General features: G+C 35.8%; 1 protein-coding gene across 3 annotated transcripts in view; it reads left to right on the top strand.

Annotated features, from left to right (window-relative positions):
- The window catches only part of LOC148940140 (uncharacterized), a 192452-nt gene that overhangs the window by 140746 nt on the left and 39745 nt on the right, over positions 1 to 11961 (top strand). For 2 of the 3 annotated variants that reach the window (XM_089105812.1, XM_089105810.1), the window contains exon 6: positions 11228 to 11361. In XM_089105812.1, the coding sequence (XP_088961938.1) occupies positions 11228 to 11361 (134 nt within the window). Of the gene's footprint in view, positions 1 to 2309; positions 2565 to 6288; positions 6350 to 11227; positions 11362 to 11961 lie in introns of all 3 variants that reach the window. The other variant, XM_089105811.1, reaches the window with a different exon arrangement.

Here is an 11961-nt window from a genome sequence, read left to right as displayed (position 1 = left end):
AACAATTGTATATTTATGTATGTGTGTATTTTTTCTCGAAACTGGCTGCACATTTTTCGGCAAACTTGTCAGCCTGATGTATTCTGGTCTAAAAAAGATGATTTAGATAGGTCAGAGGTTTGAGGAAATTCGTTAAGAAACCTTAAAAAAGAAACCAAAATTTGAAACTTAGTACATATCGTTGATAGAAATCGGATTAGCGTCAATAATCAAATATCTTTGAACAGACTGCAGTATGAAAATACATTAAATTGTGGAAAGAGCAAAAAACTGATAATTTCAAAAATATTTGTATCTTTTTTAGCAAGGGATTACAACAATTCAAAAACATTAAAAAAGAAAAACAAAACTCTGAAGCTTACTAGATATTGTTGTTAGAAATCGGACATGCTTTAATAATCAAATATCTTCAAAAAGACTTAGTATGAAAATACAGCAAATTGTTTGCGATTAAAGGACAAATGAAGATGAGAGTCCATATATAAAAGCCTGCCGCGTACTGAGTGCCGGGCCCGACGGCTAGTAATTGCAAAAATATTTTTATATATTTTAACAAGGGATTACAACAATTCAAAAACCTTAAAAAAGAAAACAAAAAGTTTGAAGCTTAGTAGATATCGTTTTTAGAAATCGTATTTGCTTTAATAATGAAATATCTTTGAAAAGACCACAATATGAAAATACAGCAAATTGTCTGCGGTTAGAAGACAAGCGACAACGAGAATCCATATATAGAAGCCTGCCACGTGCCGAGTGCCGGGGCTATATTATGAGTAATAATACCACTAGGGTGCCCAAAGTTGCCCTGGAGACAGTAATATCAAATCTTTGCAAGGCAAGGAAGAACAAATGCTGGATTACTGTAAGAGTAGCATTTATAATCTGTGCCAATTGAATGGGTAGTGAGTTTTGGCGCTGCCTTTTAACAGGACCTCGCTGCACCACTTCAATGTTCAATATAAAGTAAAACTCTTTAGAAAAAAGGGATTCCAAGCATATAGTTGCAAGCTTAATGGGGGATGAGGGGTTAGACACACACCCAAAATTTGCTTTGGGGGAGGGCTAAATCCCCTCATATATCTCTTCAGTGGGTTCTACAAGATCAAAATGTATTCCCTCTTTGTGCCCAAGAATCGGGTTTAAGTGAACATGACGAACCCCATCCGCCTCGAGAAAAACAAAAATTTTGCTCTTTTGTGCCAAATTTCAAGCTCTTTTGAAAAAAATCAAGCTCTTTTGCGGACCTGAAGAATGGCCCACATGACGTTATTAAAGAACTGCGAAAATATTAAGTTGCAACAATCTTAATATTGGCAATACAATAGACTGGCTAGCATATATTAAGCGTGCATATGGAGACAAAGATTCAAAAATCCAGAAGTGATCCTTGAATTAGAGTTGTTGGTCATTAAATTCCTTTTTTTTATGAAATACATCTAAAAAACCGATAATCAGCTTTCGACGACAGTATAAACAAGGCTATGTCCACATGGCAAGAACTTTTATGCATTGATGGAAATCATGCTGTGTCCCAAAAGAACCTTTCGGGACGGATCGGGAGCGAGGGGTGAAGTGGTACTCTCAAATTCAATACTAACAAACTTTATCTTCCGGAAAGCACTAGGATGGCTGAGAGTGTGCCCTCTTTTAAAAATGAGATAGAGAATGTCTTGATGAGTAAGGAGGGGTGCGGGAGGGGGCCTGGTAACTGTAAGCATTGGTTTGCGGTTCCAACGAGGTTTATTTTTTATTTATTTTGTAGAATTGCATTTTTCTTCTTTTTTTTTTGTTTTTTCACAATATATATGTAGCAAGTGAGTAAAATATTGAGTCGTACCACAAACAAATCTGTACAGATTCTCACGTGGTAGGTCTGTTCGATATGATTTTTTTGTGAATGTTATCTATTAAGAATGTTTAATAATGTGAATAATATCTTTAATAAAAATTAATTTCTCTCTAAACCGAAAACGAACATATTTTTCTGAAAGGGGAACAAAACAGTTTTATTCACTATGTTTCCTCCCTCCCAAAAAAGAAATAGAAACACCTTCTTGTAAAATTTTACCTAGATAGTAATTTTGCGAGGCTTTCCTGACCTTTTTGAATTACATATAGGGCCACCACCCTCCTGCTCTCTAAAATAGTCCTCCTGGCAAATAAACTGAAATAAAAAAAAAAAAAAAACTGGACAAATTATCATTCTATTTAAGGTATAACACAGACTAATCAATTGCAAAGACTAATGAGTCGACGCCCTATGACTTAGCGGTAAAAAACTAGGTTTATTGATTGGTTTTTAATTACAGCCATCTCAAGACTTATTGAACAGACAATATACTCAGGGCTGTTACTTCCCAGTGGTGAGTGGCACACATTGGTCCACAACGGCAGAGTTGCGACGTTTACCTACAGGGTCAGGGTCCAGTGTGATGAGTACTATTACGATGAGACGTGTATGACTTTGTGTCGGCCTCGAAATGATATTTTTGGCCATTTTATTTGCACAGAAAACGGTAAAAAAGCCTGCTTGGAAGGATGGGAAGGACCAAACTGTAATACTGGTAAGAATTATTTTCATTTGTTTTATATATTTATATATATATATATATATATATATATATATATATATATATATATATATATATATATATATATATATATATATATATATATATATATATCATATATATATATATATATACGTATATATATATATATATATATATATATATATATATATATATATATATATATATATATATATATATATATATATATATATATATTAATAATAATCATTATTTTCTTTAATAATAGTCATTTTTTAAAATTTGTTTATTTTATTTTTATTATATTACTTTATTAGCGTATTATATGTTTGTTCTATAATATTTTAGTTGTTTATATTTATTTATAATTTACAATATATATTCTATTTACTATTTATTTATATGTATTGTATTTATTCAATTTATTGTATAGTAAAAGAACTCAAAACTTAGAATTGTAGGATCCTTGGAGCCAAAAATAGCTTAGCTATGGTGCTATGGGCAGTTACTCTTTAGCCGTACTCTTTAGCTCTTCTGGAATTAAATAAAAAAAAAAAAAAGTTTTTTTTTAACTGAAATTAAGGAACGACGTTAAAACTTAAAACGAACAGAAATTATTCCGAATATGAAAGGGGCTGCCCCCTCCTCATCCCCTTGCTCTTTACACTAAAGTTTTTTATTTTTTAAAAAAATAGAGTTGTGAGAAAGTCAACTTTAGCGTAAAGAGCGAGGCAGTGCGGAGGGGACCTCCATATACGGAATAATTTCTGTTCGTTTTAAGTTTTAACGTCGTTCCTTACTTTCAGTTAAAAAAAAACTTGTTTTTTTTTATTTAATTTTTGAACATTTCTGAATTAATGCAGGTTTTGATTTTGGCTCACCGTACATGAATAATTAAAACAAAATTTGTATATTAATTTTACTTGTATTTGGTTAAATGGCTTCCTCGAAACTTGTTTAATTTCATTTACGAACGTTTTTATTAGTAATAAATATACGTAGCTTACGAATTAACTTACGTAACAAACTTCTAGATTCATATATTTTTAATACGTATATTAGGGGGTTCGCCCCCTAGTCAATACCTTGCTCTTTAAGCTAAATTCCGAATTTTGTTCCAATTCTTTAAAAATGACCCCTTAATCACAAAGGCAAATATAAACAAATTAGAAGAAACAGCTCTTATGAAAGTACTTAAAAACCATAAATTTCAGCCCTCCCCCCGGGACTTCGGAAGATTAAGTCATTCTAAAAGACATAGTTACCGTATTTTCGACCATGTTCAACAAAATGGCTATCTCAAAATTTTGATCTGGTGACTTCGGGACAAAAATGAGCGTGGGAGGGGGCCTAGTTGCCCTCCATTTTTTGGTCACTTAAAAAGGGCACTAGAACTTTTAATTACGGTTCGAACGAGCCCTCCTACGATATTCTAGGACCACTGGGTCGATACGATCACCCCTGGGAAAGAAAACAAACAAATAAAGACGTATCCGTGACCTTTCTTCTAGCAAAAAAGCAGATTCCACGTTTTTGTAGATAGGAGCTTGAAACCTCTATAACAGGGTTCTCTGATACGCTAAATATGATGGTGTGATTTTCATTAAGGTTTTAATGCTTTTAGGGGGTCTTTCCCCCTTTTTTCGAAAATCAGCCAAATTTTCTCAGGCGCGAAAGTTTTGATGGGTAGGGCTAAACTTGATGAAACTTATATATTTGAAATCAGCATTAAAATTTGATTCTTTTGATGTATCTATTGGTATCAAAATCCCGTTTTCTAGAGTTTCTGTTACCACGAACTGTTAAATGAGTTTGAAGGAGATACTCAAATGGAGATTAATTTAAATAGGGATTTAGGGAATATTCATTAAATTCTTTATGTACAGATTTAATTAAAAATGATGTAACAAAATATTTTACTAAACCAATAGACATTAGTAGCGAACCTGTTACAAAAAGGCCTTAAAGGCTGTCTGCCAAAAAAGCAAGATTAGCTTTGAAAGCTTGTATTTAATAATTTTATTTCGTTTGAATGAATTTTATCATCTCATATCACTTTTTCAATCAGTCATGGTTGGACTTCGTTGAAGTAATGATGCTAGGTCAGTTTGAAAGTTTTAAAAAACATTTTTAGTTTCAAAGCTCTCATTTTAATGTAGGTTTTATATATATATTTTTTTGCTGGTGTTGTGCTGAGGACGGCCCTTGTACATAGGGTCGAAATATTCATTGAATTGAGTTCTTCTGTCTTGAGAAAATTTGTTCTATTGTTTCTAAGTGTGTTAGTTTCTTCAGAAACTCGCTTCCACATAGAAAAAAGTAAGCTAAGACAAATAAGTGTGCAGCTAAATTCAGACAAAAGACGGTGACTTTCTCACTCCCCCCCCTCGTTGCCCAGAGGCTTTTCCCCGGGACAAATCCTCAACTAAGTAGTTTCTAGTGACAATAATCTGCATGATAGAGGAAGTGGCACCAATTAGGGAGGCGGAAGTAAGGGGGATTTTGCGCCCACACCCTTCAATATTTGCTTGCCCCCCTGGCTTGCGAAAAATCAACGTTTTTGGGTATTTTCATTGTCACTTGAAAAATTGAAAAAAAATTGCTCACCCCCTACATTTTAAAAATAAATTACCCTCCCCCTAACAGTTTCGTACATTGCGCCAGGGGCTAGAGGATGCTGGGGTTAGGTATGGTGACGATAAAAATGTCACAAATTGTTTCAAGTGGACATAGTTTTTTACAATAGTTACCTTTTCTCTTTTTTCCTTGTGAAGCTACATAGCCTATGCTTAAAGAGGGGGTGTGTTTTGGGAGGCTATACCCTTTTCTATTGGTCTAGGAATGCATCGTGCGGATGCATTTATCCTTCTTCCCCTATTTTAGACCACAATATGACTACAGCTCCCCTTAAAAGTCAGCAATCTCCATAGATCAATGTCTGTTGAAGCCCTTCCACACTGCTTATCTACCAATCCTACATACGCTGGTGATACATCTTCCTCTATTTGTCAGTCATGGTACGCCTGTCGTCATACTCAATACGCATTAATACCAGGAGTAACAAAAGGAGGAAAAGAAATACACAGTGAACTACAAGAAACAGAAAATGAAATAAGTACAAAAATTAGTCAATGTTCATGTTCTATCATGGCTTAGAAAAACAAATTTATTTTCGTAAGTTCAACCGTGCCAGTGTTTTTTTTTTCAAAACTGATTTCTCAAATGTCTGTGTTGACAATGGTCACCACTAAGAACTTGTAATCGGGGAGGGGGAGGGGAATGAGGCCTTAAAGAATTTAAGAACATTATATTGCCAAAAACTACTGCCATGCCTTTTCGAATACCGAGGATATCTCGAAATCTTGTTCGAAATCTTGAACTATAGCACGTTTTTAATCTTCCAGGGAGAGAGGAAAGGGGGGGGGGGTGATAAATTTGTATTGTAGGTGCCCATTGTGTTGCAAAATTCCAAGTATTTATTTGTGTTCAGTTTCATGGTGGCTACTGGTGGCAGAAGAAACAGAAGAAAAATTTAATTGGGAAGTGACATTCAAATTCTCTTTTGAGCGAGAGGGTGGGGGTGTCCAGTTGATCTGAGCTAGAATTTCTTTTTACGGGCAGACAAGGACAGCTGATTTCCCACTACGTTTTAAAATATGAAATATATATGTATATACACCATGCACAATTAAATATTTTCGAATTGCAGGTTATAAATGTTTTCTTCTTTTTCTAGCAATTTGCAAAGAAGGCTGCCATCCAACGAACGGCCGGTGTGACGCCCAAGGACATTGTAGGTAAGCTAGGAATCAAGTATTTAATCGTTCTAATCTTAAAAATGAAAGCCTCAGCAGGTTTAATGATCTCAGTTTATGATTGTCATATAACATGCAGAAAGGATTAGTTTTTTTTTGTTAGCCAATGTCTTCAAAAGAATTTTTGTCAAGATTAAAAATGGCGGCTTTAGAACAGCATTGTCTAGTTGAGCAAAAACAGGACATAAAAAACTGCGATAAGGACATATACTACTTGAATTCCTGTTTAATTAAGGTTTTTGTCATTGAAATGGACAATTTATTTTCTAGAAATTAACTTGATACCCTGTATTAATAATTATTAGAATAGTAATTTAGTGTTGATATTGTCTTCCAGTCAAGATAATTAAGTTCCACTTAATGTTAGCTGTGTCTTCTAAAGCTTTGCAATTCCAACTGTAAAATACAGACCTGTTATTGTGATTCCTCTAACTGGCGATGAGACAAAGGCTGCCTAGCCCGACGTGACATTAAAAAGCTGCTTGAACAAGGGCAGCCATTGGGCTCAGCGTGTGGTCGAATAAATTCTAACCGCGCCTTGTCCCACTAGTAAAAGCTTCTGAAACTCCCCAAGCAGCTCAAAGTCTTTTCTAACGACGTCATTCCAAGATTTTATCTGGCCACCTAGTTTCTTTTCCATGAAAATGGAAAAAGGGCTGCTAATAATGCTCTGCCTGTCGGGGTTCCAAACGGGCTCCTTATCGCGTGGGTTAGCGACTTGAGACGTCTTTAACTGATCAGGGTGGAAACGGCTAGCTCTTGTTTGCATATTTTCATCAGCCTTTGCTTGCTGATTCTTTTTGGCAGCCTTATTAACCCTTATAAAGTTTCAAAGTGTAAATCTGAAGATCCTTTGTCAGCTTAACGTGCCCTGCCCTACGTAAAGCGCCCAATCCACTGGAGAGCGAGAATGAGGTTTTAAGCGTTTTTCAGGAATGGTTTTGTCGTATATAAATGTAGACATATCTGTAAAACTAGCTTGCAAATGAACAGCATGGCTTAACTTTGGCGCATAGAACGTATTATGTCAGGTATTCTTTAAGTCAGATATATTGCAATGTTTTATAGCCTTTGTCTACCCATCTTGGTCAGTTGTTTCTCATATCATGACTTGCAACATTCATCTGCGTTGCTACTATAATAAAACAAAATGCAAGAGGTAGGGGGTACACAGATTTGTCCCCAGTTTGGACACTCAGCAGCTCTAGCAAAACCAGTTGTATTGGATCCACACCCATGTGATGAGAAATATGTGAGAGATAAGTAACCTATATATTGTGCAGGGGTTCGAGGCATTTAATTCATTTTAAGGTTACATTATGGTATGAAAGTTGAGAGATAGTGCACTCGAAATAGCTTTTCACTTTTTATCTTAATTCCTATATAAATTTGACAGAACACCATTCAGATAGGAATGGACTGACAGAAATGGATTTACTTTGACAGTCTACATTCAAAACCAATCATTTATGAAAATTTTTCTGAATAAATAGTTTGTGAAAAAGTGATATTATGTAAAAAATGATGATAAGTGTTGAGTTTAGAATCAGGATAAATCTAAAAGATGTCTAATCGTTTTCCAACTTTCAACAATCCATACAGTAGGGCCATACAACATGAGCGTATAATGAATTCATCTCAAAATTCTGCTTGGTAGAGGTCTTGGCCGAAATCTCTGTTCTTTTTCTATTTTGTTCACTGGCTCAAAAAACCTCCTTTTTGTTCATTTTTATGTTATTATTCTGTCTAGCAGTGTGGTCTCAGAACTTTTTTTGTTTACTTTGTTTATTTTACTTGTAGACCGATTTTAATTTATATGCTGAATTTCTTTTAAGGTATAGACAGATAGATAGATGGATCAGTGTATTCTAAAAGTCGAGGAACCATATACAAAACATATATACAAAACAAGGAAATCACCAATAATACAGTTTATAAAGAACACAGAAACAGAATACAAAACGAAAAATACCTAATGTAGAGACAAAATAACATAATCGCGTAAACCGTTTCTTTTTTCCAAGCATTTATATATGTATATATATATATATGTATAAATATATACATATATATATATATACATATATATATATATATATATATATATATATATATATATATATATATATATATATATATATATATATATATATATATATATATATATATATATATATATATATATATATATATATATATATATATATATATATATATATATATATATATATATACCAACTCGAGTTAGTGTTGTTGGGTTTCTACTACTAAGAATGTCAGGAATCTGCAAAGCAATCCTACATAGATATTTTGCCCTGAAATCAGAAAGAACTGGCTGCTCCCGGAGAAAATGGTCCAAATCTTCGTCACCCTCCATACAGAGGGGACAAGCATATCAGTAATCATATAGACGTAGACTTAGATATAGACATATTTAATTAAAATTAATATTTTTAGCACTAAAAGCACTAATACCGAGGGTTTTTAAAAATACGACAAAATTAAATAAAAAAAACGACAACAAAAAATGAATAAAACCATACTACTTTTCTGAAAATTTGTTCACGATGTCTGTTAAAAAGGGGACAAAGGAATGCTGGTAGCGAGTCGTATGGCATTTCACTGGGTTGAGCTTGTATTGTCTCCGGGTACGGGACGTAAGGGGGCTAGCGGGGGCAGGATCGTTCTGTGTTTGCTGCTACGGAGCAGTAATTGGCCTAACTGGAAAATATGTCTTTGCGAGGGTTAAAAACGCGACTCGAGGCCAAGAGCCTTAAGCATTTTGTCATACGCAATGAAGGCCTGGCCCAACTTAATCTTATAAGTCCAAATTTGGACAGCTTCGACATCTTGACACCTCCCAGCACTCAACTACACACTTGGACCCCACGCTGGGCACGCATATTCAATGATGGGTAGGATACAAGTCTTGAAGGCCAGCTTCATGGAATTCACACTGAATCCGAACCGCTTCATGGTAGCCATTGACTGCAGCGCTGCATACCCTTTTCGCACATGGTCACTTACGTGGCTGTTGAACTTACAGTCAACGGAAAAAATTACCCCCAGAATTTTCTCACTGCCAACTGTTTCAAACAAGGTAGGGGGCTCCTGGAAGTCCGATTCAAGAGGGTTGAAACGAAACACCTTGTACTTCTGCTCATTGAGGGTAAAGCTAGTTCGCTCGCATTCAAGCTGAAAAACAGTGGGTAGACTAAGATCAAAAAGGAGAATCTCTGATTGGCCTTCTAGTAGGTATCTGAGTAAGAATGACAGATCATCGACGAATTTATATCTGTCCTTGAAAGTACGCAGGATGAAGTTAATCACAGCGGGGAAAATAATTCCGGCTAGTTTACTGCCCCGAGGGGCACCGCAAGTGATTGGGAGAAATACAGAATTTGAATCGTCTTCGCTAAGAGCGAAAACGCACTGCTCCCGCTGGGAAAAAAAAATCAGGGACTAGACGCAGCAAGTCACTTTTGGCGCCCATTTCACTTAGGTTATTGAGAGCGAAAATGTGTTTGATGAGATCGAAGGTTTTTCTGTAATCAGCGAGGGCCAAGTCTACGAAGCTTTTCTCTTTCTCGAGCCACGATAGAATGTCGTCATATAGACGCACTAAGTACACGGACGTGTCGGAGCCGCTCAGACATCCGTACTGGAAAGGGTCTATATTTGGTTCTATATCACCCATCAACAGTCTTGCAATGAAGGTCTCTGTTACCTTGGCCATGCAGGGAGTCAGCAAGATAGGCCTTAAGTCATCGCATGATTTTGGCGGGGATTTCTTAGTGATCACTTTGATGTAGGACTTTTTTCAGGGGTTGGGAAATTTCCGAGTGTTATGCAAAGGTTGATGATACTAGAGAGAGGGGTAGCAAGGAAGGGCGCAAATTCACGAAGGAGACGCACTGGGATTTCTCCAGGATATGAGGAGCTACGATGTTTGAGCTTCAGTAGTTCTGTGCACACTTGATGGGGCTCAACTGACAGCCGTTGTTCACAAGGTGCTCTAGTGTCAAGGACTCCAGCTAGTTCCTCTTGTGAGAAACTCGGATAAGTGGTGCAAATACCAGCAAAAAAAACATCAACCTCAGTAGCTGTTACGTAAGTGTCGTCCTCTTTCAGAACTTTTAAGTAAGGATCACGGGTTTCGCCTGTTAACCTTTTTACTGGCTCATGCCATTTTTTGCTGTTACTGAATAGGGTAAGATCAACATGGTTAGATGCGTAAGTTCTTCTGGCTGTGCGACAAAGAGCAATTGTATAGCCCTGAACACAAAGAGCCCTGAATTGTATCCGTCTACATAAAACCTAACCTGGTAAATTAAATTTAGAATAAACTTCCTCTCCAAAACTAAAATTAGCCGGATATAATATTTCAATGATGTTGGGCTGCCAACCAGCCTCTGCCAATACTAAATTTCTTGGCCGTTTAAAGCAGGATGTACTTTTTTTTTCTAAATCTGTAGGTAAATTCTGAGGACCGCATTGGCCAATCCAGAAGGAGAGCCGTGGGGACCCCAGGCCCCTCAAATTTTTTTTCTAGTGCCCTCATTCCTAGTATTTTTTTTTTTTTCCATTCTTTTTTCAAATAGATTTGTCAATTTGGTCAATTATTGGCGCCCTTGTCGCATTGCACCCCCCCCCCTCCCCCAGATTTTACTCTAGCTCCTGCCCCTGGATGCCCAGGATTATCAATCCTTGATTGTATATTAACATGTTTCAGAGTATTTAAATGTGCATCTAGGCATAAAAAGAGCAATTTAATCAAAGTTCTAATTTTGTATTTAGGAGTGCAAAGTTCCTTAACTGAGATCACCTCTGAACATTAAATAAAACGTTAATGTTTTTTAGCTGTCGACCAGGATGGGAAGGTGAATTGTGTGATCAATGTATTGTATATCCAGGCTGCAAGCATGGCTCATGCAATGGTGTTGCATGGAATTGTATATGTCACACAAATTGGGGTGGCCTTCTTTGTGATCAAGGTAAAAGTTGAACTAATTATGGCCCATTTTGTTCTTTGCTCTTTTGCAGCCTGTCGATAATGGTACAAATAGTAAATAAACAAAGAAGGATTTTAGCACATCATAGATCAATAATGCTTGATAGTACATAATATATAAATGCGCTTTTTGTAAATTTTTATCAGGATTTTGATTTGAGGGGAAGGGGAGTAAATTATGGAAGTCTGTTTGGTACTTATTTAGAATCCAGTAAACATGCGGGAAAGACCGCATCGAAATCTCCAAAAAACAGGTTTTCGCTGCCTAGTGAGGTATTGCTCACTCCGTGACAATAATTTAAACTTTAGTGTTTTGGGGTTGAAGGGACAAAAAAGATACCTAGGTTAGATTAGGCTACGTATTTAATATATGCTATGCTTTAAACCCCCCCACCCCCTAAAGTTCAAATATATAGCCCAAATTTGTTTCTGAAGTATTATTTTTTTTATCATATTTTGTTTTATTTCATTAGCATTAACCAAACCTTACTTCTAGCGTGTTTACTGGGTACTAAATAAGTACCGTCTGTTCTTAGTAATTATGTAACCAAAAAATATGTTTTATTAAATTTTGTATATATAG

The sequence above is a fragment of the Artemia sp. Qi Xiang Cuo genome, chromosome 20 (genome assembly GCF_049724085.1).
Source record: "Artemia sp. Qi Xiang Cuo chromosome 20, ASM4972408v1, whole genome shotgun sequence".
NCBI lineage: Eukaryota > Metazoa > Arthropoda > Branchiopoda > Anostraca > Artemiidae > Artemia > Artemia sp. Qi Xiang Cuo.
Note: the sequence above shows the minus strand (reverse complement) of the source record. Positions and strands in the feature narration are given on the sequence as shown.